At 34.4% G+C, this 27,424-nt stretch overlaps 1 protein-coding gene and 1 long non-coding RNA gene across 7 annotated transcripts in view; one reads left to right on the forward strand and one right to left on the reverse strand.

Moving 5' to 3' along the window:
* The first annotated feature begins 300 nt into the window (after positions 1–300).
* Positions 301–27,424, forward strand: part of limk2 (LIM domain kinase 2) — a 45,500-nt gene continuing 18,376 nt past the window's right edge. Inside the window, exons 1-5 of one of the 2 annotated variants that reach the window (XM_087251665.1) lie at positions 301–525; positions 1,142–1,238; positions 19,262–19,397; positions 26,083–26,112; positions 26,543–26,652. In XM_087251665.1, coding sequence (XP_087107791.1) covers positions 510–525; positions 1,142–1,238; positions 19,262–19,397; positions 26,083–26,112; positions 26,543–26,652 — 389 coding nt within the window. In that variant the 5' untranslated portion in view covers positions 301–509. 2 annotated transcript variants of the gene reach the window in all.
* LOC147843938 (uncharacterized) lies at positions 5,370–9,661 on the reverse strand. 5 transcript variants are annotated; one of them, XR_015491072.1, is made up of 7 exons: positions 8,876–9,661; positions 8,496–8,556; positions 7,930–7,989; positions 7,759–7,826; positions 7,013–7,127; positions 6,643–6,754; positions 5,370–5,609 (listed from the first exon to the last, which is right to left on the reverse strand). It is a non-coding gene; the product is annotated as an uncharacterized LOC147843938 (long non-coding RNA). The 5 variants fall into 5 exon arrangements; XR_015491074.1 differs by having other exon boundaries at positions 7,511–7,823; positions 8,876–9,432; XR_015491073.1 differs by having other exon boundaries at positions 7,759–7,823; positions 8,876–9,127.

The following is a 27,424-nucleotide window of genomic DNA, read 5'->3' on the forward strand; positions in this document are numbered from 1 at the left end:
AGAGAGAGAGAGAGAGAGAGAGAGAGAGAGAGAGAGAGAGAGAGAGAGAGAGAGAGAGAGATCAGTGCTTTTGTGTTTGTGCTATGAACAATGCACTAACAATAAGCTTGACCACATGATGAAACAAAGAAAATCGCTGCACAAGTTTCGCTCTATCGGCGATAGGTGTCGCTGCGGTATCACTGGACGGGAACCGGTTTTGTCGCGCAGTCTGGTTGTAAACGCTCCTGTTTCAGGTGATTCTGTTTGATCCCTTCCGGTCTCCGTACATTTCTATCTCATGACGTCATTTGGTCGGACAAGAGAGAGAGAGAGAGCCAGAAACTTTGAACTTGCCTGGAAAATTGACGAAACCCTGTTTCTCCGTTAAATCAGAGCTGGATTTAGGCTGCGGTTCTTACACATGGATCAGAAACGGAGCATCGTTGATGTGCACCGTGTGAACGTCAGGCTTTTCAGGACCAGCATGTGAGCTTGAACAAATATAATTAAATCAGATCGGGGAGGACATGGATGAACGAGAAGGTGAGGATTCCGTGAACAAGCTTTGTTTTTGTGCACAGAAAATACTCGCTTGACCTTCTTTTATAGCTTGCTCTTTGACTCTTTCTGTTGGGTTTGTCACAGATCCGACGCAACGTGTAGGAATTTGGTGGTGCGATCGCGTGTTTTTCGTGTGTTGTTGACGTTTGTTGATAAACAATGTTAGAATAGATGTCAGAAGAATTAATAAAAATATACATCGCGTCGTTTCTAAGCATTAAAGATTTGTCTTAGTAATCGTGTAGAACCATTTTGTATGTTGTTTTTGTTCTCGATTGTAAACTGATAACGTTAGCTAATATGGGTTCCAGTTTTAACCTGTTTTGTCGTAGTAGAAGTAATGATGATGATAGTAATCGATCTGGTGTATTTATATGTATTAATAATGGTAAAATGTTGAAAAAATAAAACAAGATACAGCAGTCACTTAAATGGATCAACAATGCGAAATTACATAATGCAAAACTTAAGTTAGTGTTTTAAAACACCGAATGTACTACCTGGAATTGAAAGTAATATGTGCGGTTTTTCTATAAATAAAGCATGTTCTGTGTATGAGGCATCAACTCTGAATGTTGCTCTGATGTTTGATTGACAGATGTGACGGAGCGCGCGTGCACGGGCTGTGGCGGGAGGATTCAGGACGCTTTTCATGTGAAGGTTCTTCAAGACGCCTGGCACAACTCATGCTTTCAGTGGGTCTTAACATCTACTCTATTTAAACTGAACCAGACTGGTTGGAATTAGCCAAGATAAAATGTGTTCAAGTGATGTTACTGGTGTTGCCAACTATTCTTAAATACTTACCAAGTTAGAAAAAGCATAAAAAACAAAGTCTTCAGGTGGTTTGTCTTCTAGTCTTGTCTGTAGGTTAGATTTTGAAGCTGGATGTTCTAGCTGTCTGAGGCTGCCTAAACCAGCTAGTCTTTACATTTTATGTTTTCAGCCACTGAACTGTTTCAGTTACTCGAAGCTCAACCATGTGAAATGATTTCAGATAAGCAAGTGAGACAAAGATGAATTATTTTTAGCTTTTCTTTCTGAGAAAATACGCAGACTATTGCATTGAGATGACAGCAATCTGCATTTTGTCTTTGACTTCTACACAAAGCAGGTGTTCAATTCTAAAACCCTCAGCTTAGATGATAGAGGTAAAGTTGGTTTTATATTCACACATTCAAACTTTCCCCTTAGTAATATCATTTCTTAAAAGTATTATTTGCAAACTCCAAACAGTGAAATCATATTAGCAGCCAATGATTATCAAAGTACAACATTGTTCACAGTCAAATAAACAGTGTTGATGTTGTTTTCAAGTCCTACTTGCATGCTAAGTCCGATCGAATATTCAAAATAACATGGTAAATATATTCGTTTTTAATGAACGAATGTGTGAATATAAAACCAACTTCATCTCTATGCTTAGATGTCCTGATTATGTAAATACACAAGAGAAATGTTTGTGTAAATATAAACATTGAAATCATAATGTGTAAATGGGGCAATGAAAGGATTTGTTATCTCTTGTTTCCTAGCTCTCCTAAAAGTAATAGTTCACCAACAAATGAAGAATTGCTTAAAATGTACTTTAGCCATACAAAGCGTTGGTGATGTTTTTATTTTCTACACAATAAAAGTAAAAATATTCATAGCTGAAAGGTGGTATTTGGTGATTCATACAGTGCAGGTCACTGACCACTGACACTTTGAGACTGAGTAAAACACAAAACAAAAAACACATCTAGCCAAACAGAATTAATAATTGTTGCCCATAAGTTATTTTAAAGTAAAACCATTGGTCTGCACAACAAACCGAACGCAAAATTGGATAACCTGAGAGTGAGTAAACAAACAAGTGGGATAGTTCATCCAAAAATGAAAAAGTCTGAATGAAAATTATTTACTTATACACTTGACTTTATGGCCCAAACCAGCAGTTTTTTTGTTCTGTTGAACACAAAAGAAGATCATTTAAAGAATGTTGTAAACCATTGACAAACATAGGAAAAACAAATACATTGGAAGTCAGTGGTTATAGGCAAAGGTGCGAATTATACATAAACGATCGGTGGGTAGGTGAAGTTTTCATAATGTTCAGTAATATGCTTGAGTGAACCAAAGTTATCTATTATTTCAATTTCATCTAACTTATTAATCAAACTTCTGTTTTCAGTGTTTAAGGCATATTGAGTGGTTCTCAATGACATTTGTGATATTAAATAAACAGTGACTGGTTTGCTTTCCTGCTCCTATTAATGGATGACCATGAAAGACTGCACATATTTTTTATTTTACTATTTAATTTCCATGCAAGCAAGCGTTAATAAAATACACACCATGCATCAAGTTTTATGAACACCTACTGTACAAACGTCTATTTTACAAGAAACATGTTTAGTGAACACTTACACTGTCTGTTGGTGCTCTAGAGTTGCCGGTTTCAAACCGCTAAATTCATATTTTTAGCCCCATTATAGGGGTGTTCAAATGTATATTTACATTATCTATTTTTAATTAGTAGAATTTATTTAAGATACAGATCAGACAGGGTATCTGCAGGGTCTTAAATGTCTTAAATTTCAAAAACAAAATGTTAGGCCTTAAGTAGTATTAAATTCACTGAAAAATTATCTTGTATGTCTTAAATAATTTTAAACGGGTCTTCATTTTCCCTTGTTTATAAAGCTACCCAATCGTTCCAACAGGCATCAAAATGCCAACAATACATCAATAAGTTTTAGCAAAACTATTTACAGTTGAAGTCAGAATTATTAGCCCCCTGAATTATTAGCCCCCCTGTTTATTTTTCCCTCCTAATTTCTGTTTAACGGAGAGAAGATTTTTTAAACACATTTCAGAACATAATAGTTTTAATAACTCATTTCTTATAACTGATTTATTTTATCTTTGCCATGATGACAGTAAATAATATTTTACTATATACTGTATATTTCAAGGCACTTCTATACAGCTTAAAGTGACATTTAAAGGCTTAACTAGGTTAATTAGGTTAACTAGGTAGGTTAGGGTAATTAGGCAAGTTATTGTATAACGATGGTTTGTTCTGTAGACTATTGAAATAAAAAATAGCTTAAAGGAGCTAATAATTAAGACCTTAAAATGGGTTTTAAAAAATTAAAAACTGCTTTTAATCTAGCTGAAACAAAACAAAACACTTTCTCTTGAAGAAAAAAAAAAATATGATCAGATACTGTGAAAATTTCCTTGCTCTGTTAAACAATTTGGGATATATATATATATATATATATATATATATATATATATATATATATATATATATATATATATATATATATATATATATATAAAATTAAAATAAAAAAAGGGGGCTAATAATTCTGACTTCAACTGTATATAGTTATAATAGGCAGTTTTGTTTATAACAGGCTGTTGTCCTTGCATTTATATTTTAAAGAGTGTTTTTTTTTTAAGTTAAAGGAGTTTAAAGAGTTTTTTTAAAGTTATGTTGAAAAATATTTATGTATACAACTAGGGTCTGCTTGTTTTGACACATTATTTAAAATTTGTGGCTTAGAAATTAAAATTAGTTTTTTGATAGGGCAAGTACATTTCTTTTTTTGCTGGGCCATTAAAAGATCTTTAGCATTTAGCCCTAAATAAGTCTGAAGTTTAATTCTTTGTGGTCTAAAAGAGGTCTTAAAAGTCTTAAAACCGGCAGAGACCCTGTTAGAGCAAACTATTTGTTAACTATTAAAGGGCAGACCCCCATACATATGTTTTGACGTTATGTTTGCACGCTGGTTACAGCTTTTAAGCATTCTGATTTTGTTTTTGTGAACAGAACAAACAAGAAAAACTATCTGGTTTGGACTTTGGAACAAGTCAATGTCAAGTCAAATCAAAATGATAATTTGATGACATTTTTGGCTGAACTATCGCTTTAATTTTAGAAGAACTGTTCTTTTAAGGCTGCTGATTAGTGGTTAACTACTAAAAGCCATGTGCCAGCCAGTCTAAAGGTCGCTTTTTAGGAAAAAGCTAATGATCTTTGAAGGTCTTTGTTGGCAATTCTTAGCTAGATTAATATGTTATCTAAACGCTTGCATCTCGAGTTAAAAATCTGCCGTGTTGTCTATATTTCTAAGGGCAGCAAATAATTTATTTTTCTTGTACCATTGACCATTGTTGCTTAAAGGACATCAGTTAACAACTGACCTCAGGAAACTCATTTTGTATGAGCACTATTCTTAGTTGTGGTTTGTCGTCAATTATTTTTAAGCGTTGTTCCTTATAAAGCATGTCAGGGAATTAAAGTGTATTTGAGGTCCCGGTTTATATATATTTTTTGAGAATGATGTCTGTAGATGTAAACCCAATAGCCTTAATGCTCCCTTAGAGGTAAAAAATAAATAAATAAAAATCCAAAAGTCTACACTGTAAACGATTTCTTGTTAAATTAACAGTAAGTTACTGGCAACAATTATCCAGTAGCTGCTGTATTTCATAAAACAGTAACATTACTGTAATACTAATTACATTAGTGTTACATTTACTGTAAAATGTAATACATCATTTTACTGTTGTTGATTTTTACTGTAACACCAATTACAGTAGTGATACACGTACTGCAAAACTGAAAACAGTATTTTATTGTACATTTTTACCATGAAGAACTACGGTATTTTAACGTTACTTTCATTATTACTGTATAGTATTTTACAGTTATTAAATGTTATTTTATTTTATTTAATAGTGCTACTTTATAATGGGTAAAAATGTTCAAAAATTGCACAAGTGTTATTTTAACTGTTCAAGAAATACAAGAAAAATAAAGAAACTGAAACTTTAACTTCACAATAAAGGTTTATTGTGTAAACCATGCTAAAACAGTAGCAATAATTCAATATAACAAAGCAACAGAACACTAATAAACAATTGATCATTAAAACCAGTCAACAATTAATGCATCAAAAATTATTACAATTTTAAAAACAGGTGAAAATACTGCTACAAGACAGGAAATGATGAAGGCCAAATGATGTGGAAAGGGACAGTGAAAAAGGGCAGCAGCACTTCTGATGATCCTGCAAAAATGACACGCAAAATCAATCACTGGAGTAAAAACGAATCATCCCTCAAACCATTTAATTCATTCAGAAACGAAACACTGCACTGTTGTTTATATATATATATATATATAAATATATATAACAGTTCTAATATATATAACAGTTTTTTTAATTGTTTTTGTTGGTGAAATACAGTTTGTTGTCAATTCGAAATTACACTAACGTTAATGGGGAAAAGATCAGCGGGCATTGTTCTTGAAGATAGCTAGTCAGGTGTCCACACAGGTGTGTAAAAAATAAAGTCTCGTCTTAACTTAATGTCCGACTCTGTATAGCTCGAATATCTGATTCCATGATCACACTACTAGTGCTTCCACGGATTTAAGAGGGGTGAACACAGTTCATTCTCACTTTAAGAGGCTACATATTTAAAATTAAATAAACAAAAATATTCTAATTTAACGTGACTAATGTTAATTAAATACTTTTAGGCTTTTAACACGTATAAATCCACTTCTAACTTACAGATAAGATTGCGTTAGAGAACATGAAAGCCGTGGGTGATTTTTTAAAATAATACTAATGATGAGTTACTGATATTTGGTTTGCATAAAACAAAGTAATTACTAAGCATTCATTTTTGGCAAAATCTGCAGAGAGGCTCAGCGACACGAGGAAATGTGGTAAAGTTGAGTAGAGAACTAAAGAGCAGTCTAGCCTACTTCATGAAATGTTTGTGGTAATATTCTGCGGTCAATATGATTACTGTATTTCAATATGCAGCAATGATGGCATGTCAGCGAGACAAATAAACATTTTATTGAGTCATTTCATACAATTTATTTATTTATTTTTTTTTATACAAACCCTCTAGTGACATTTCCTCAAACTAAATCATCATGACGTTACTGTGCACAGCATCAGTAAAACGTTGAGAATAATTTAAATACTTAATTTTTTAAAACAGGCACTGCTGATTAGAAACTAACATTAAAGCTAAGCTTACAGAAATCCTGTATGCATGACAATATAAAGATGTATTACTCACTGATGTCGAAGCACTTCCAGGTCATCAGAGATGTAGACAGGACAGAATATGTGCTATCAAATGAGCTCTTGTGCAGCCTTTGTTGGACATCCAGGTAGTATGTTCACCCACACTGTAAGAAACAAAAACAATTTATTAAAATGTGAGGGATAGTAAACATGTTTGGTCTACAGAGAGAAGAAAATGTTTACTTTAGGCATTGATCCTAATGAATCTATTTCTCAACTACATTTAACCTCATCACGGAAACAGCATTTTTGAGCTTTTAGACCAGGGGTGCTCAACCTTGTTTGCTTTAAATTAGAATTAAAACAATAAATCTCTATGTCAAATAAAATACTTCAGATCTAAATAAAGCAGGTGCTTTTACCTAAAGGTTCCTTCCCTCCAGTTAGTTTGGCTGCAAATCCCTCCACATCTGTGCTTTATTCGGTTCTTGTCTTAAGAGTAACTGGTGTCGCATTCCAGGTACATCACAATCTGGGCTAGAAGGACAATATGAATAAAAAAGACAAGACACATATAAATAAGTCTCAGATTAAAATATTTAAAGGAATAGTTTACTATTTTGCCACTATTTACTCCACGTGTTTTAAATCCATTTAAATTTCTGTTAAACACTAAAGCAGATATTTTGAAGAATGTTAGTAACCAGTATCTATTGACATCCATATTTGAACCAAATTTCTTTAAAAAAATACGAGTTTGTGTTCAACGGAACAAATTAAATATATAACTATTTTGAAACAAGTGGAGGATGCCAAAGATGCTATTATTTTCATTTTTGGGTGAACTGTCCCTTCAATTCAAGTGTCAAGCAATAGTCATAAAAACTGATGTGTCGCTTGAGGAAAACTAAATCAAGTACCTTCTTTGAACAAGCAGAATCATTATGCCATTGTATTCAGTGATTCTCTTTTACATTTTCCCACTATAAAACGATAGCTTCAACATGCAATCCATGTTAACAAAAAAATGAATAGCATAAAATAACATATTGAACTAAACTTACAGTTTCCAGGCTGTTTGGAAAAAAAAAAAACACATACGCCCAGTAAAATTGCTAATAAACACAAAGACAACAGTTATAGAAAAAAATGTTTGTCTAATATTTACTCAGCACTTGGTAGGCGAATAGCATAGCCGTGGCTGTTTTAACACCAGATATTTTATTTTAGGAACTGCTGGAAGAAGAAAAAGAGGTTGTACATGAAACTCCTCACAACAAATCTGTGAACAACTTGACATTTAAAAATCTAATCAAAATGAGGAAGACATCAACATTACCTTGAATAATCAAGTGAGGAGTGATTTGTTGCATCAGTTTTTCAACATCAATTACTGTAGCTGAAAAACAGATAAATATAATAAGAGTAAAATAAGACTTAACATTAATTAATCTAAATCTATGGTACAACCATACCAATCTGTATGGGGTTCAAATACATTTGTACACAAATCATTCCCTGACCCCATCAATTTCTCTAAGATTAGGATGGATATATATATATATAGTGATAATGACTTGGTAATGATAATGATGGGTTATATCTGTGTACTCAGAACGTACACTCACCTCAGGTACACCTGAACACCAAAAATTAAATGTACAATTAATGACACACTATACATCAAGCTCATTAACATTATTGAGAAATAGACAATTAATATGTATTTTGTTAATATTAACGTTAGCTTAAAATAATTCAACTGCATTTAATTTTCAGCTCCATTTAATAAAACAGTTAAGACTCATTTCATTATGAGTTTAGTTTAAATAAATAACTTACAGTTGAAAAATATTACCATAATGATAGCTTAGTCATAATGACTATGTGAAGACCAGAGCTTACCTTAACGGTAAACGTTTAACGTAACTTTTCATGGTGACTTCGCCTTCATCTCAGTGTTGTGCTGAAATAGAGAATTCATTAATGCAGTTAACTTACAATAAGTTAAAGTTATGTTTTTTTCAGGTAACTTAACGTATGGTCAAAAACTCACTCAAGATAAACTCACTGTATCTAATACCTCGCAAACACTACAATGACCGCCTGGCGTTTGTTATTTCTTGTTTAAAATAACGTTACCGTTTGTTAACGGATAGCGTGACATAACATAAGAACCTACAACTAATGTCACTTGGTTAATTCTTTTAAAATACACACACAATACACAGAAATACTTATAAAACAATCCTTTAACGGACAGAATTTGACTTTAAAACACTTACCGAGGATGAATTCGCTGGATGAAAGACGACAGGTGAATTTCAAATTAGGAGAGCCGTTGCCTGCATGTCGAGTCGTGTCCGTTCGGTTCTATGAATCGGCTCCTTAGTGAACAGTAAAGAATCGAATCCGCCTAAAACCGATTCCTTTTTGTATATGATTCTTTACTATTTCGTTATACTGCTTGGCCACACGCATTTATACACTAATTATACACTAATTGCATATTGCTGAATGTGCTTGTGAACACGTGTGATCAAATAATTCCCGAGCAATTCAATTCGGTTCAATACGATTCAGAGTTGCTCGAGTGCTGAACCGAACCAGTGCAAACGTGATATTGATTACAATATAGTAACTTTGTTTTTTATTCACTTTACCAGCGAAATTATTACATATATCTGACCTTGACAATAAGAATAAAGTTCGTTTGAAGTGTTTTGAGAATTATATATAAATATATATATTTTTTTCTCCCAGAATTCATTTCACATCAACAAGCAAATGGTAATGGCGGATGAGAAAGCCCAGCTAATATTATAAATATTGCGTTTAATATGTCACGAAATGAAATTTTAACAGTGTTTTATGCGAGAATGTAGTTCTTACAAACTCAAATCTGATGTTTATTTATAGATATCATGTGTAAATTTTAAGCGTGCTTTGCCGATAGCGGAGATTCTGACCTCCAGGGTGTCCATCATCACTCATGTATCCGGCGAAACGAGGTTATAATCGGCTAGACATGTGAGACTTGCCCCGGTCTTAGATGGCTCTATAATGAATGTGTTATGAAATTTAGTTTTAACCGTTTTTCATGCGGGAATGTAGTTGTTTTAAACTCAAGTCTGTGGTTTATTTATTGAGATGGTGGGTATTTTAAAATATTGTTTTGAAAATGCGGAGATAATGTGACCTCCATGATGATGACGGGTGCCCTAACCTCATGAATCCTCTAAAGCAGGCTGGTCATTATGACATTTAAGCTGACTTTGGTTTCATGAATCAATTACTTTTGTTCCAGTTTACGTTTTGGTTAAGCACAAAGTTATGTTGATTAAAAATGATTTTATATTTTCATGTTAACCTTATAAAATTAAGGTGCAGTACACCCAAATATGGAAAACCAGGGGACAGCTTTATGCACTGAACAGTCTGAAGAAACTGGTTATTTTATTTTTCTTCACAAAATACTTTGTTAAAAAATAAAATAAACATAATAATAATAATATAAAGTGTGTGTAGAGTTTTTCATGGTCATTTGCAGTACTGTATTTAGATGCACAGTAACTGATTTTTTCCCAAAATTCATTGTAAAATCTGCAGTAGCATACTGTTAATCATGTTCACAGTATGGAAATGTTGAGAATACATTATCATGCTGTGAAAACAGCAATATCTACAGTAACATACTGTGCACAGCTTATACAGTAAACAACTGTTGAGAAATGCAGTATAATACCGTGAAAACAACAGAAATCGTTTACAGTGTATAGTCAAAGTTTATGGAACCGTTTTGACATTGTGATTGAGTCAGTCATGTGCTGGGAGACTTTGGACTAAAATGAGGCTCTGGGGGTTCTCAGATGCTGTGTTCCCTAATGAGGGCAGAAAATGCTCCAGGGAAAATAATAGTTTGAGCATATCTGGAACAAGTGTACAGGCTAGACCTTTTTCATCGGTTCTAACTTAGTTGGATAAATTAGGAGTTTTCCCAGCTGAATCGTATATATTAGCTTGTTGTCTCTGGCTTAAAACCATCACAAGGTCCATTGCCACGGTCTTAGTGATTGATTACACACAAGTAATACATTTAGTGATTTACTTCTTTTAGGTGTTTATTTATTATTAGTTTAATTGGTTATGACTCTTTGTACCTCTGGAATCCTTTTTATGTCATGGCAGTCATTCCCTGTTTTCCTGTAAGTGGTGCAGGTAGGGTCTCCGCTGGTTAGCCATCACATTCCCAGACATCGGCTCATAGCTCCTCTAGACATACAATACTATATTTTTTCCTTTTCTGTAGAGCTGTTTCTGTCAAATGTCCAACTAATGCCCCTTTTGTGATTAGAGGGACAGCCTGAACTTTTTATGCTTTAATGACTGGTCTGACTATAATTATGGGAGGGGCTGGAATGTCTTCCAAATGCATCCTGGTTCTGAATTTCCCTCTTTACTTTTACTTTTTGCCTTTAGTATCTAACCCCAAAATGTGAAACCCATCTTAACTGTTGCATAATTATTTGTTGACATTTCTCAACTAAATAAAATTGTATTTATTTGTATTGTATTGCTTTTAAGTATTAAATGAACTTGGGTATCCAAAAGTAAAATACAGATTTAAGATTAAGGTAACCTCTTTAGACACAAGGACTTTAATCATTTTGCATTTTGTTGGCATGAGTTCTTTTATATTTAAGACTTTTGAACATGGCTATTTGAGTTTCTACGTTTGCTCCTTTCTTTCTTTATTTTAACAGGTAGTTGTGAATGAGGTAGATCTGAGCTAATAGACGTGACAGGGACAAGAGCAGGTTGCTGAATGTGTTTTTGTTAATGTGAATGCTAGTGGAATGAAGGAAGTGAGGAGTGTTTGTTCTTTATCTGTCTTGTTTTTCTTGGAGTGCATGTCAAGGTTTGGCTAATTTCTTTTATTTCACCTGATGCCGGTTTTTCTGCCTTGGTGTGAACTGGAACAGGAAATAGAATAGCTGTTGTGTCCTCTGAGTCAATGGAGATGTAAAGATAGTTTATAATGCTAGTATTTTAGGTCATTGTGGTTGTTATTTAAATACCCCAGTCACATACTCATGCCTACCTTTGGATTCAGTAAGATTTGATTCTGCTTTTGAAAGATGTATTTTATGCTTACTAAAGCTGCATTTGTTAAATCAAATGAAAATAAAGAAGAAAAGTAATGATTGTGAAATATTAGAATTTATGATTTAAAAAGTATTTTGAAAATAAAATCATTTATTACTCTTATAGCAATGCTGAATCTTTGCCACACCCAACGTTTGTTTAAAGTTAATCTTTACGAACATTTAAAAAAATCATTAAATGTATGTTAAGCACACATCAAGATTATTATGTTTTAAAGCTGTTTATTTATTCACATTACAGTATTGCAGTGTCTAAATTCTTTTAGAACATTTAGATCCATAGGTATTAGCAGGGATTTAGTGTCTTGTATTTTTGTAGTTTCAAAATACTGTAAAATACTTTGTATTAAGTCTACATGATGACATCATAAAAATGCATAAAGATTTTTGCCCATCCCTGATTAGCTATTTGAACAATTCAAATGGTCATACGTATTTTAAAATTAGGTTTGCCGCAGTTAAGAAAAAGTCAAGGTTTGAAAACTGTCAACTTTTTTTACTTTATTTTACCAGGAATTCTTCGGCAAGAGGAATGTAATAATAATAATAAAATAATAAATTACAAGAAATTTAACCTGAAATCTCACACAGAATTTTAAGACTAGATTTGATCAAGTGTTTTTTACTAGATGTCGTATTGGACATACAAGAATAAAAAAATGTACAAAAGCACGCACATCCCTCTTAACTGGGTGCTCAGCCAAAAAACCACAAAAGGTGCAAATTAAATATTATTCATTAAAGGCTGATTAAGTCTGATAAAGAGTTGTGTAGCCAAAACGTTACACACTTTGCATCAGCCTTTTAATTTATTACAATTTGTATTTTTGGAGCTTTGGTGTTGCTGCCTTTGATGAATAATACATACAAGAATAACCCAGGTTTGTTTTTGCTCCATAGTGAAAACCCTACTCAGTGTTTGTACTGCACAATTCTACTTACCAAAAAACACAATTTACTGGACTGTCCTGCTTTTAATGATTCCAGAAGACTTTATGAAATGAACTCTCTTAAGGACATTTTTAGCAGAGTGACACCACAAAAGATTTTAGAATTTTTATAACACTAAAAATCTCATTTAATTCATGTGTTTATTTGTTTGTTGATTTTTGTTTTGTATATTTATTATTGAAATGTTCCTGCCATTAAAAATAGTCTTGGTTGCTGACATGGCATTAAATAAAAAATACATTCTCTTCTACCAGGGGTCCTGGCCAAAATGGCAGCACAAAATGTTTCAGATACAAAAATACACATCACTAATTAAAATTTACACAAAACATTCACAATAATGTATGGCCTATGGAGGAAAACGCTGTTTTACCAAACTCCGTACATACGGAGGAGCAATTACATGTAATTCATAATATGATAAAAGGTTACAAATATAAAATGGCAATTTAACCAATGCCCTAGCGGTGAATAGAAGCATATGCATTTTTCTCCTTTGGTGCAGGGAAAACCAACCAACCATTTTGAACAAAATACAATAATGGGTGAGTGAAGATGCATTCATCACAAATCGTAATGCTGCATTATATATACTGTGTAGTTTTTTAAATGGCGACAGGTTTGTATGCATAAGGACTACATCTCAATCTATAACTGAATGAAAACGGCTTTGGATAATTCTGTTTCTTGCTTCAAAAGAAAGGCACTCCTTTCAAAAGAAAAGCCAATTTAGGCCTGAGCTTCTTTAGGAGATTTTAAACATGAATTTTAAAACTTAACCGTTCATCAAGCCATGTGATCAAATTTTTATGACTGTTTACTCTTTCAATACAGCCCCCTCCAGGGCTAAGATTGGTGAAACCTTCCTATCGTTATACCATTACTACGTTATATGTATGATTTTTTTTTTTGTAATTTACAATTGTTTTATTTAGTTTTTAGGGCATCTGTGTCTCCAGCTGAAAAGGACCCTCCACATTAAAAGCTACTAGTCGAAAATATTTTAAATGTTTCTTAAAATAAAATCTATTGTGTTCAATGGAGAAAAATTTAGTTTTTTACCCAGACATTTAAAAAAACAACATTATAAAGCAGTAATCACAATACTGTGAAACCGTGTCATTTTTATCCAAGGTTATCATACCATCAGAGTCTTATACTGGCCCATGCCTAGTTTGCATCTGGCGCACAGGTGAAAGTTATGTCATGCGTGCACACCTGCTCATGTCCTCACAGATGTTCCAGTTCACCATGTTTACTAGAGGGTGATTCACATGCCTTTTCATCTGCTATGATGTCATTGTCGAAACACAGGTTGCCCAACTAGTGAGCAGGTTTCACCCAACGGGCAAACATAATGGTGTCCCTAGATTGGATGTCGCGGTTCTGCCCACTCTGCTTACTGTGTCTCTATCTAGAAACAGAGCTTGTCAACATTCCTCCAAACAAAGGCAACAGCCGGGCACATGGCCAAAATCCAGCCGTTCTGTCGACAGGCTTGAGGCTTTGGTGGCCTTCTCACACTAATGTGATCATTATCAGAACGTCTCAGCACTATGTTGCTTTTCCACATCCTCCCCACGTTCATTCCATTGAGTGTTTTTTTTATTTTTTATTTTTCCCCATTTTTCCCTCTATTTCCCTTTTTCTGGCACACGGTGTACCAAAGAGAGAGGCCTTCAACAGAACATTGCATGCCAGACGCTTCCCTTTGGCACTTTGTCGAGTTGGTTTCAAGTGATGGTTGGCCTTCAGCATGCAAGCCTTGATTTAACTGTTAAATCTCTGTAAGTTCTTAGCTCTTAAAGAGTTCTAAAGTCGTAGAAAAAAAGTTACTAGAAGTTAGTAAACCATCCACGCATTCCGGAGGCCAAGCCATTCATGTCGTGTGCCAAATCAATTTTAATAGGGCATTTGAGAAGATTAATTGTTAATCCGTTCAGCACTGGAGAGCATTCGTGTTTTCCTCATTGTGGGTATGAAGCTCATTGTACTGCTGGAACATGGCCTGGAGATGATTTCCTGCTTGGATGCTTGGATTTTGCTTTGGTTCAGACTTGGTGGCTGTCTACCTCCTTTCCTGACCAGAGTCTTATAAAAATTAGGTAACTGTTTTCCAAACAGCTTGACTGGTTTTATCATTGTCTGAGTGTTTAATTTCACAGTTTTGCCCCAGCAACAAATGGCAAAGACATTTTACTTTTAATTCTTGGCTTTTGTAATATCTAAAATCATGTATTTGTACTAGGGGTGTAACGATTTATAGTTGTACGATTTATTGCGATTAAAAAATGTCACAATATGCATCGTGGCGTTATAACGATTTGATTACGATATGACGTCCGTTTTCTCTTATTAGTTGAGCTTTTTGCACGTGAGCTACGTTCTACCTGCTGTCGCACGTGAGTTCAGATTACAGCAGCAGTAATGTTAGCAGACTAAGATGAGTGGAGTAGAAATAGAGGATGGCCCATCCTCTCTACATCAGACGTCTGGCAACATTTCGGTTGTACAGTCATTGCTTTAGACTCGTCCGCTTTTTGACACGCATACTGGGTCAAACATAGCTGAAGTTTTAAAGTCTTCACAGTGATTCACATACTTTGCACAGCGACATGGATACCTCCTAATGGTGTTGAAAGAGTCACATACTGTATTTATAAGGTACAATTCACCCTAAAATATCATTCTGTCTTCATATAATGATGTATTGGCGGCCGCAAAATCACACATGACGTGAGCTGACCGTGAGCTGTTACTACAGAGGGCGGAATATGATAGACGCGCGCGCGTCTGCTTTAGTGAACAGAACCTGCAGGTTGTGACTAACAGGTAATAAAGTAGTAAACAACATTCAGTTTGTGGAACAGAGTGGAGCGTTCAGGAACCGCGTGGGAAGTATGAACAGCAGTGGAAATGAAACCGAAAGCGTGCACATTATTTAAATAATCATATCGCATTTTAGAGTTATGGTTACAACGAGTATGAACTCTTTTGAGTACAGAGGTACACAAAAATGCACGTCAACATGATACACTTAATAGCGCTGACATCAGCAACGCCGAAGAAATAGTAAACCTGCCTAAACTGCTGAAAAGAGCCACGACTGTCCTGTGTAATGAAAAGACGGCCACCCTGTCACTCATCATGCCCAACATGAAGACAGCCATTCATAAAATCCTCTTAGACAGATACACATAAGTTCAGGATTATTTTATAGAACTGCTGATTACCTGGAAATGTAGATTGCACACACAAAAACCGCAAGTGACCAAGCAAAGCCTTAAGCTCTGTTCAATTCAATTGAATTGAATAATTTCAATAATATTTTATAAGAAGTTTTTTAATTGTTTTATTTTCCAGAGACAGTCCTGTTTAATTTATTTTCTTAAAGAAGGTTCAGTTTAACAAGTTAAAACAAAAGAAATACATAAAAAATAGTTTACTTGGTAATTAATTTTTTTTTAAATATAATTTGTATTTCAGTTTAATTTTCAATTTTTATTCCAAATATTGTGATACATATCGAATCATGAACATTATATCGTGATACACATTGTATCGTGAGCTAAGTGTATCGTTACACCCCTAATTTGTTCCTATTGAAAAGGTACCACCCCAGTGACAGCTCGCATACCTTTATTTCTGAGAGTGTAATGGATATGCACAAATATAATTTAAAGCATCTTAAAGAAAATATTAATTTAAATGAGAAATTTGTAAGGGGTGTACTCATATGCTGAGCACTGTATACTACAACAGTAACGTAATGTGAAAGGTTTATAAATGCCTATTGTTTATTTGTACTGTATATATGCAGACAGTTGTTTTGGAATCTGTAATACAGCAGGTATACACTGAACAAATGAGTAATTCTTGGTGCATATTTAAGACGATATATTTTGGCCCTTCTTCATGGTACTACAATTTGCTTCTAAAGGCTGTACTTTTCCCTATACTAGGTTATGGTGCCATTATGTGCTTCACATCTGATGTAGGTCCCAGTTCTCCCCCTCCTCACCTCTACCTAGTCTGGCAAAACAAGCCATGGCATGTAAAGAGGAACTTTTTCCTTTTCATGTATCCTTCCCTGTCTCCCCTGGACAAATGATCCTTTATTGTTTAAAACAGCCTCAAGGTGCAAGTGCTATGCAGGTCCAGGTCTTTAATTAGGTTTGTTTTTTTCTCTCTTTTGGGGAAAGATAATAGTTTGAAGTGGCATAGCTTGTATCCCAACATCAGGTTCCAATTGTAGCTAGGTTGTCTGACAGGAGAGTGTGTGCATGAGAGAGTTTCATGACTAGTCTTGGCTCACTTCCCAAATTCTTTAACTATAGTGTTTGCGTGTTGCCCGGTTGGACTTTGTCTCTTTCATGAGTGAATAGATGTTTTTTTGCATGTACTCTGTATCCTCTTTGACATCATTGACCACTGATTTGGATTTACTTTGGACACCGATGAAATATGTCTGAAATGTACTTTGTGAATCTTCAGTTTGGGACTGCACGATATTAGAAAGATATACAATATTGTTGTTGAGTATTGGGATAACGATATTTCTCACAATTTAACATTTCACTAGAAAAATGCTATTATTAGCTATGCCGCTATACAGTGCTCAGCATATATAAATACACCCCTCACAAATCTACCTTCTAAATTCATATTTTTAATAGGAAGCTATACAGTATTATTCATTCATTTTTTTTTCGGCTCAGTCCCTTTATTAATCTGGGGTCACCACAGCTGAATGAACTGACAACTTATCCAGCATATGTTTTATGCAGCGGATTCCCTTCCAGCTGCATCCCATCTCTGGGAAACATCGACACGCACTCATTCCCACTCATACACTACGAACAATTTAGTCCACCCAATTCAATTCATAATATTAATGCATATACATTAGATTAGTCAGTACTGATGCCAAATCTGGAAATTATCTAACAAAATAACTTATGATAACGGTCCAGAAATTAGTACACCTAAATGTATATGAGGGTGAAGCAAAATAGAAGTAAAAAAGGGAAAAATTTAGTTAGTTGAAAAAAAATTTGTAGGTTGTACATTTTTTTTAATTACTTTTTTTGTGTGCAATTTTTGCTTGAATTTAATTGTTTATCTTTCAATTTCTTAATATGTTTGGTGACCAAAATATTATTTTAATAAATATGTCTTTTAAATAAATCAGTTTTGTTTAAATGCACCAAAATATATGACCTAACTTTACTGCTAAATTAATAAAAAATATTCATTTTCAAAATGGGGTGTACTCAATTAGCTGAGCACTGTACGTGTTTATTTTCAGCTCTTGGTTTGCATTTGGGCTGCTCCTGCAAAAATCTGAACAGCAACTACAGGGGAGGTGAGGATAAAGATAGAAAGGCCCAATCTTATCAAATTTAGATAAACAAACAATGGATAAAATTAATGTTATTTATCACCTTTGGCTGGAATCAGTTTCCAGAAATGATCAGATGTCTTCCAACAATATTCAAGTCAAGACTTAAAACATATTTTTAACTGTGCCTTTACTGAATGAGCACTGTGTTATGTAAGACAGATCACACTATTATGTATTTTTGTTTTTATAACTTGTTTTAACACATTTGAATCTGTTTTTATGTTTAAATCATTTTTAATTCTTTTTTAATGATTTTTATTTTCTTTTTTCTTGTTTATATAAAGCACTTTGAATTACCATTGTGTATGAAATGTGTTATATAAATGAACTTACCTTGCCTTACATATGTCTGCAATATGTTAATTGAATCTACAGTTATCGCGATATAACAATAATTTTGTGATGTATTGTGCAGCCCTAGTGAAGTTACTGACAGATGCTGCAGCCACTGGTTCCTTCTATGTGCTGCAGTCGTTAAATAACATGTTTTTACTTCTCATTGTTATTATCTTTAGGGAACTGAAGTTCACCAAAGAATAAAATAATTTACACTATAAACATTCTTGCTGACTTTTTAGTTGAATAAAAGGAACTTTTCAGGTCATCTTAATAATATCAATCAAAAGGACTTAAAATATTAATTTAAACTTTGTATAACTGAAATAAAATTGTTGCAACTTTTAAAAATAGGTTAAATCAACATACAAATATTGGTTGTCTTGACTTTTTGTCATAACATTTTCACAATGTACTAATTTCCCAGTGTTCATATTGTTCTAAACCTCAATGTATGCTTAATTTCAATACTTAAACTATTTAATGACAACTCTTGCAGCGGTCAAGCTCTAAAATGACAAAAAAGCATCAAACATTCTTTTAAAGAGGAAAATAGGAAAATGATTAGAAGTAAATGATGTTTTTAAAATAAAGCATGTGAAATCCAAAGGACTTGGTGAGCTTGTCAAACACTAAAAGTAGTCACATGCTTTGGTACTGTTTATGGCCCAACAAAGCAATCCTCACTAGCTAAACATTTCAGTCACTCAGGTTTCTCCTTTCTCCCGGAGAGCTGATTTCAGATCAGTTGCTCAAGGCAATGTTTGCAAACAGAATGTTTCACTTACAGACTTTTTCCATTCTTGTTCCTCCAGGTGTTCTGTCTGCTTTGATCTCCTGACCAACTGGTACTTTGAGAAAGAGGGGAGGCTGTTCTGTCACAAACACTACTGCGAGAAGTTTGGGGAATTGTGCCATGGCTGCTCACTGCTTATGACGGGACCTGCCATGGTAAGGAAAGCCATGTAAACTTGTTTGAACTGCCTGGTGTGTTAGTTTTTCAGGGGGAAAAAACAGACAATAAAGAAACTGGCTATCAGTCAAAAGTTCTTGAGAAGATTTCACAAGTCAAATGCTAACCTGCGCAAGAACCACTTAGATAAAATGCCATTGTCTCATTCGGTAAATATTTACACAGATGAAACGAGAGTTGAATGAAGGCAGGCAAAGTCAATAAATGCAGATGTTTTTCATAGTACTGAAGAGGTCACTGATAAGGTAAAGGATGCTTGGGTAGTCTTTAAACTCTCTTTTCCACTCCTAATGTGAACAGGGTGCTTGTGGCAGAAATAAAACGTATTACTATTTTTGAAGTTCTTACATCAGCAATACAAACCCCCTTCACAATTCTATAAGCCCAAATTTGAAGGTGTCTCATAAATGGCCAAAGCACTGCTATGTTTGTTCCATCATTACTTTAGTATCAATTTAAAGGTATGATTTTCCCAAGTCATCAGACCTCATGCTGAGATGTCACTGACTGATTTTGCAGCCTCAATGTGACGGTTTACCTCTGAAATTACATTCACCTCATGTTGGTGGATGAAACCCAAATAAGTTCCATTTAAACATATCAGTATTGATAAAGAAGTGAGTTGAAGTTAATATATTGAAGCTGAGGACAAAAGATTGCTTGAAACTAATACATTTGCACAAATATTTTAAATCAAATATATAAACACAAACTTTAAACATCCACTAACTTTAAATGTCTTTAGCCCTTAGACATCACAAACATTTTTATTATATTTGAGAATCCTATTTAATAATCTATTTCTCATACAAAGAGAATTGCAATACAGCAGTTAAGTCATTTGAATTCATTTCACAGAAACATTATGTTCTTTTTGGTATGGCTTTTATAAAACTGACAAAAAAGCTGTAACATTCTCTTAATATTGTGTGTCTGTGTGTGTACAGGTTTGTGTGGTTTACAAGGACACGAAATTGAATATTGACATGGCTATGACAGTTCTACTCTATTCTGCAATAAATGCTTTTCTTAGTTTTTTTTTTTTTTTAATGTCATGTTTCTAGTCCAAATCTCTAACAATTCTTGAATAAAAACATTTTTTCAGAAAAGCAAAAAATATTGTCTTGTTTTAAGAATGAATATACCAGAATTAAGTGAGTTTTTCCTTAAAGCAAATTAGTTTTGCCAACAAACAAATAATCTGCCAATGTGGTAAGCAAAACAATCTTGTTTTTCTTTCGACATAAGATTTTTTTCTTGTTTTAAGGAAAAACTCACTTAATTTTGTCATTATTTCTAAAAACAAGACCATTTGTTCTGCTTGTCTAGAAAAGGCTTCTGGTTTTAAGAATTTATTTTCAAATATTTGGACTAGAAACAAAAAAATCTAAGAATTAAGGCAGTTTATGAGGACATGACTAGTGTCCCTATAATTCAATATACTTAAAATCATACTTATTAATGACTTTTGACACTCAATTTATCTAAGGTCATCTGTGAGGGTTGGGTATATAATATAGGCTATTTTACAGTTTAAAATAAATTACAACCAGTGTTGGTGAAAACGCGTTATAAGTAACACACGTTGCATAATAATTTTACTTTTACAAAGTAACAAGTAATATAATGCACTACTTTTAAAAATAAGTAATATTACAAAATATATTGCAGATACAAAAAAAAATAGTCAGTTTAAATCCCACTCAATGAGAGAGCATGCTGCGAGGGAACAGTCGGCTCGCACTCATCATCATTATCATCAGGTCTCCTTTTTCACAGCAGATGAGTCGGTGTACTGTTCTAGTAACTGAATAACTCAGGATATGGGTTTGTTTCAAGTCAAAGGGGGTATCTGCTATGTTAGTATTGAAGACACAAACAGTTTTACCACAACTCAATTTAAAAATTCAATTTAATGAGCTGGTTTGAGCGGTTCAGATCCAGTTAAAAACAAAACGTGAAATGAATCGCGAATTGGCCGTCATCACTACAAAAAGTCCGAAACAAAATCAATGGTAAATATTTTGAACTCATCATAGAAAAGAAGTGGATTGTTTTTATTGCTTTTATTGTTGAGGAGACACAGCCACTGACTACTGTAGAAGCGACTACATTTTGTAATTTAGTTCGATTTTTTTAAATTTTTTTTATATATTTTTTTTTTATCTTTTAGGAAATGATTTATACATCTGTTAAGGCCACATGAAGCAATTTGTTTAATGTATTAAGCTTAAAGATTTATTTTAATTTGGGTATGTTTTTATCGTCTTACTATTCATTTTCTTATTAAACATTTAAAGGTTTAATGTCTGTTTTTGCCTTTACTTAACTAATAACACAAAACATACAAAAGTTGTAAACATTACATTTTTTTCTTTAATCTGTATATACAGCATATATAGCTCTGGGTTCAGAAAGTTCTCAAATACTATTTTATTCTACATTTTTTAAAGGAAAAGTAAGGTGTGGGCTATATTTTTAAAATGCAGATCTCTTCAATTAAAAAAAAAAGGTAAAAACAACACCTGCTGAAAGATATCAGACCTCAGCCTGGTAAGTAACGCAAAAATAACTCAAAAGTAATATAACGCATGACTTTACATAAAAAGTAACTAAATAACCCAATTAGTTTCTTTTTTGGGGGAGTAACTCAATATTGTAATGCACTACTTTCAAAAGTAACTATAGAGAGTTCTTGTAAACGATATATAAGTTTATATGTGTGTGTTAAATTTTAGCATTTAGTTATTATTAGCAATACTATATTTTTTTGTGTCTAGAAAGAAAAACTTGAGCCATAGCTTTGTTAATCTGTCTGGTTTCAGACTGTTATTGCTGACTGTTATAAATGATCTCATTCCTGTGAGCAGTGTGACTACGATCTGAAGGCAGGAATGGCCTCAGTGTTGTGTGTTGTTTCATCATGCGTCTGGAATGCCTTTGCATGGGCTTCAATGAGGATCTTTGTAATCATAAGCGCTAATGGAAGTCCCATCAATGTGAGGGAGACCTACAAATCCATCTTTAACGTAAACAAATCGCAGTTCACAAGTAAAAAAAAAAAAAAGTCATTTAAAAATGGCTTAAAGGGAGAAATGGGGAGAAAGGTGGGGAATCTGCCAGCAAGCAAAACATATAATGGGCCTTTTCTGTTTGGGCTCGGGTTGACGAATGCCAAGTATTTTGGTTGTGGTGCGCTGCCAGTTGTGGGCTCAGACGCACAAGCAGCAGGGTGTCAAAACCTCTAAAAGACAGACAGGGAGAAGGAATCACATCCTCACCGCTGAAGTGCTTGTCTGAGTGTGTTTGTGTATTTGTTCATAGATCATCCATGACAATGAAAATTCTTTTCTTTGGCGGCTGGATAGTTCCTCATTGTTCAGTTCACTTCCTTCTCTCTTTTTCCCCCTTTTTTGCTTCTTGGAGTCTGCATTCATTGCATTCCATTTAAACTGATGTTATGGCACCTTGATTCCTAGTTCAAGAAATGAATTGACTAAATGAGAAGTGATGTAGTTTTGTCTTTTTTTTTTTTTAAATCTGTGTTCACTTCGTTGTGGTGATGTGACTCCTTGAGTCCTTAGGGAGGGGTGGCTCTTTTACAGTGTATAGTGCTGGGAAACAGACTTTCTCACATGCACATTCACACTCTCATGCTGTTAAATACAGGCAGGAATGACGTTTATGCATCGTGTAAGCGCAAATCCAGTTTAAGACATCATGCTTACTCACAGGTTGAACCAAGTATCAAGTAGTTCAACTAGCTGCCCTAAAGCATTGTAAATGTATAGGCAGTAAAAATGTAGTTGCGTCACTCCCATAGTTCTCCCAGGAAGTTACCAGACAGTCGGTTGTTATTTTATATGCAATATAATTTTTTTAAAATCATATATTAGTATTATATTTGTGTTATGGTAGAAGGTACAGCGAGACCAAAACCAAGTAGGCATAAAATCCTCTAATTGCCTGTCTGCCAGTTCTAAAGTCTGATTGTTGAAATCTTTAGTCTACACCAGGAGGTGTGGCTTACCCAGCAGAGAAAATTACTCAAGAATTTGGTTAGTCAAACCCCGGGATCGTTGATTCACAGCTCGGTAAACATAACTGCTAATCTGTCTTTTGTGGTTAACATTAAATAAAACCTCAGCGTGACCTCATACTTTCTCCATTCAACCCGAATGAAAAGAAGAGCCAGAGGGTTATTGGGTAAATTATTTTCCATTCAAAATAAGAGAATAAACGTCTGCTGCTGTTTCATAACCTTTGCTGATTGGCAGCTATTTTTATATTGAGTTTACATGAGTTTGTGTGCCATTGTCGTACTGTTTAAATGAAGCACTGTGAACTGTGTGTACTAGGGGAGGAAAGCTACAAAGAATGGTGTTTTTAAAGATATTGATGTATTTTATTTGGGTTAATTACCAAAGAAGTTCTGCACTTTAATAATGTATTCTATAAATCACAGGAGAAAAAGAGTGTGTTTCGGCTGTGTGCCTTTGTCAGTTTTCTCCTGTGATTTATTTAAGGAATTATTGAGTGCAGACTCTCTTTGGTACTTGTCATTTGAGAAAATTTGGTCACAGCACCAAACCTTTCTGGTGGAGAGTGATGACTTACATTTGATTTATTTGGGGTAAACAAACTCCTATAGTTAAAGCGATAGATCATTATCATCATTTACTCACCATGTTCTTGTTGCAAACTTGTTTGACTTTTTCCTACTTACTTTCGTCCTATCCCTTTAACTAAATCTCATAAGGCTTTCCTTTGGGGACATCCTCACGTGTAAAAATATTTATCATATATTAGCAATATCAAAAAATGTTTCTTAAAGGTGCAGTAGGCGATCTGTCAGAATGCTAGCATTAACAAAATAGCTTAGAAATTGATGTCCCTCCCCTGCCGTCCAAAGCCTTGCCTCCTTAAGTCATGAACGCTCAAACACTGATTCAGATAGACAACCTTATATAACGCTAGATCATGTCATTCACCAGTTAGAAAACTCTATGGAGACGCGCACTTTGTCCAGTTTAGTTGTTGACAGGCCAGCAAGTGCAGGAATTATATTCCCCCAAAACTGGCATTGGGGTAAAGTTGGTTTAACATTCAGACATTTGGACTTTTTCCTTAATAATATAATTCCAGAAAAGTATTGTTTGCAAATAGTGAAATCATATAATCAGCCAATGTCTATAAAATACAACATTGTTCACAGTGACACAGTGACAACATTGCTACATGCTATTCCAGACCCAATATTCAAAGTAAGGTTAAAGTGGAAGCGCGACAGGATGTCGATTTTTCAAAAATGAATTAATGAATGTGCGAAAATAAATCAAACTTCACCTTAGCTGGTTAGGTGGAAGATGATCATTTACTCATTTTTTAGAAAAAAAGAAGTACTAAAAACAGAAATTTACTTCCTTCGTTTTACATTACATTTGCATTACCAAGACAATGAGTGACTTTTTATTTTCAATTTTTATTTTTATCTCCTTTTACACTTGAACAACTAAAGGAATGCTTAGGTCTATTTGACTGTATTATCGATGCTGTAAAAGATACTTAAAGTCAATATTGTGCTTGACATTTTCAGTATAATAATAGTAATAATAATTCAGTATAATAATAATAATAATATTCATGTTTTTTTTAGCTTAGACCTTTTATTAATCTGGGGTAACCACAGCGTAATGAACCGCCAACTTATCCAGCATATGTTTTACGCAGCGGATGCCTTTCCAGCCGCAACCCATCACTGGGAAACAACCATACACACTCATTCACACACACAAACACTACTGACAATTTAGCTTACCCAATTTACCTGTACCACCGGTTTTGGACTTGTCGGGGAAACCGGAGCACCCAGAGGAAACCCACACAAACACGGGGAGAACATGCAAACACTACACAGAAATCCTCCTCATCCACCACCAGTGTGCAGCATCCACCTAGATGATGCAACAGCAGCCATATCTCACCAGACCGCACATTATACACCAGTTGATTGGTGGAGAGGGGACGTGATGAAGCCAATTATGATATGGGGATGGTTAGGAGACCATGATAGACATACTCCAGTGGGCAAATTTGGCCAGAATGCCGGTGGTTAAACCCCTACTCTTTTTTTTGAAACACATTTCTGGGATTTTTAATGACCACAGCAAGTCTGGACCTTAGTTTAACGTCTTATTCGAAAGACGGAGCTCACTGAGCAGTATAGAGTCCCCATCAATGTACAACGTACCCCCTGCTGGTCTCACTAACACCACTTTCGGCAGATTTCCGGTGCAGCCTTCTTAGCTTCAGTGGGTAACCCATTCATAAAAAAAGAACACAATCTATATAAGCTTTGCGTAGCTAAAATAGTTTTAAAACATATTTGTCTAAAAGTAATACTTAAGTCATGGTGTCACAAAAAATATTTCTTAAGACAATCACCTACTGCATCTTTTTAAGGGGATTACATTAGGTATAGTAGTCATTTTAGATAGTAGTTTGTTTTATGTAGGAAAAGAAAGGAAACTGTCATATTATTCTCTGGTTTAATAGTTGTTTGGGTTCTTGATTCATGCAAATGTTTGTTTTCATGTGATTCATGCAACGTTACGTTCATATAATTTTACAATTAATTTGACATTTTTTTATCCATTATGGTAGGGGCCATCAAAGCGAATGCATTGGATAGAGGTAGGTGGTCTTAAGCAAAGTTTGACACAACTGAGGGGTTGTCTAAGGGCATAGGATTATGCGTATAGGAAGGGGGCGGTGGCTGTATGTCACTTCAGATAACAGGCAGGCCCAGACACTTGCAGGTGTTACAGAAAAAGACAACACACACCCACGTCACTGCCAAGGAACGCAGACTCAACCAAGACAGTACATCGACACAAAGCAGATGAAGCACAATGAAAGCATGATCCACCACGCCTGGGCTTGGCAGAGATAGCACCAAGAGTGCACAGGAGAATTCCAGAAAGACTTTCTTGGATATCGATCAAGGCTGGGGTTCCTGGCACTGAGGATTTTCTTTTGGGATGTCCAGTGTGGGCTTTTGAAGTGAAGTCGTCAGACTGTGCAGCCGTGATCTAATCTGAACGGGGGTATTCGTATGTTTCAGGTGGCAGGAGACTATAAATACCACCCCGAATGCTTTGTGTGTTTGAGCTGCAGGGTGGTGATTGAAGATAGAGACACCTATGCCTTAGTGGAACGTACAAAACTTTACTGGTAAGTTACTTTATAGTCCTCCATTCTGTGTGCCGTACTAATTGTAGTGATGATTCCTCTGTGTTGATATCTTAGCTAGGGTGACCAGATGTCCCAGTTTTGAGAGGTGTATCCTGACAAATCACTAAAAAAATGTAAATATGTCCTAGTTTAAAATACTAGGATCACTGATTTTTATTAAGTACTCCATCTCCTTATGTAGCTACTGCCTCAGGTACCATTTATAAGGCTCAACAGGATAACATTGCAGAGAAGAGGGTTTTTGTAAGATAATTTGAAAAAAATAATAATAATAATTCGAAAACACTGTAGTTTAAGTAAAAATTTAAGTAACTAGTAACATATTACCTGTTTTTAATTTAGATGTTGTCTGTTTATTAGTACTTTATAAAGCATAATCTTATTCTACATGCCTAATCCTACCCAATACCTGAACCCATCAATCTCACCACCTATTAATAAGCAGCAAATCTGTACTTTTATTAAATCTTGACGTGTTACATGAAATATTGTATGACACTTGTGTGAACTTTTGAATGAAACTGCACTGGGCACATTTTTCCAGCACTTGGTCAGTCAGATAATGTAGGTAATTAGGTAAATGTATTTGTTTGTTATTATTTTTTAACGATAAGTGGAACCTTCCATTAAAGAAAATAAAAATAACACAGTTTAAACTAAAATTATACAAATTTGAAAACACAATCACATATTAATTGCAGACTACCCATGAAAATCATTTGTTTGAAACATCTTTAAAAGTAAATCGAAG

The sequence above is a fragment of the Danio rerio genome, chromosome 5, assembly GCF_052040795.2.
Source record: "Danio rerio strain M-AB ecotype USA chromosome 5, GRCz13ab, whole genome shotgun sequence".
NCBI lineage: Eukaryota > Metazoa > Chordata > Actinopteri > Cypriniformes > Danionidae > Danio > Danio rerio.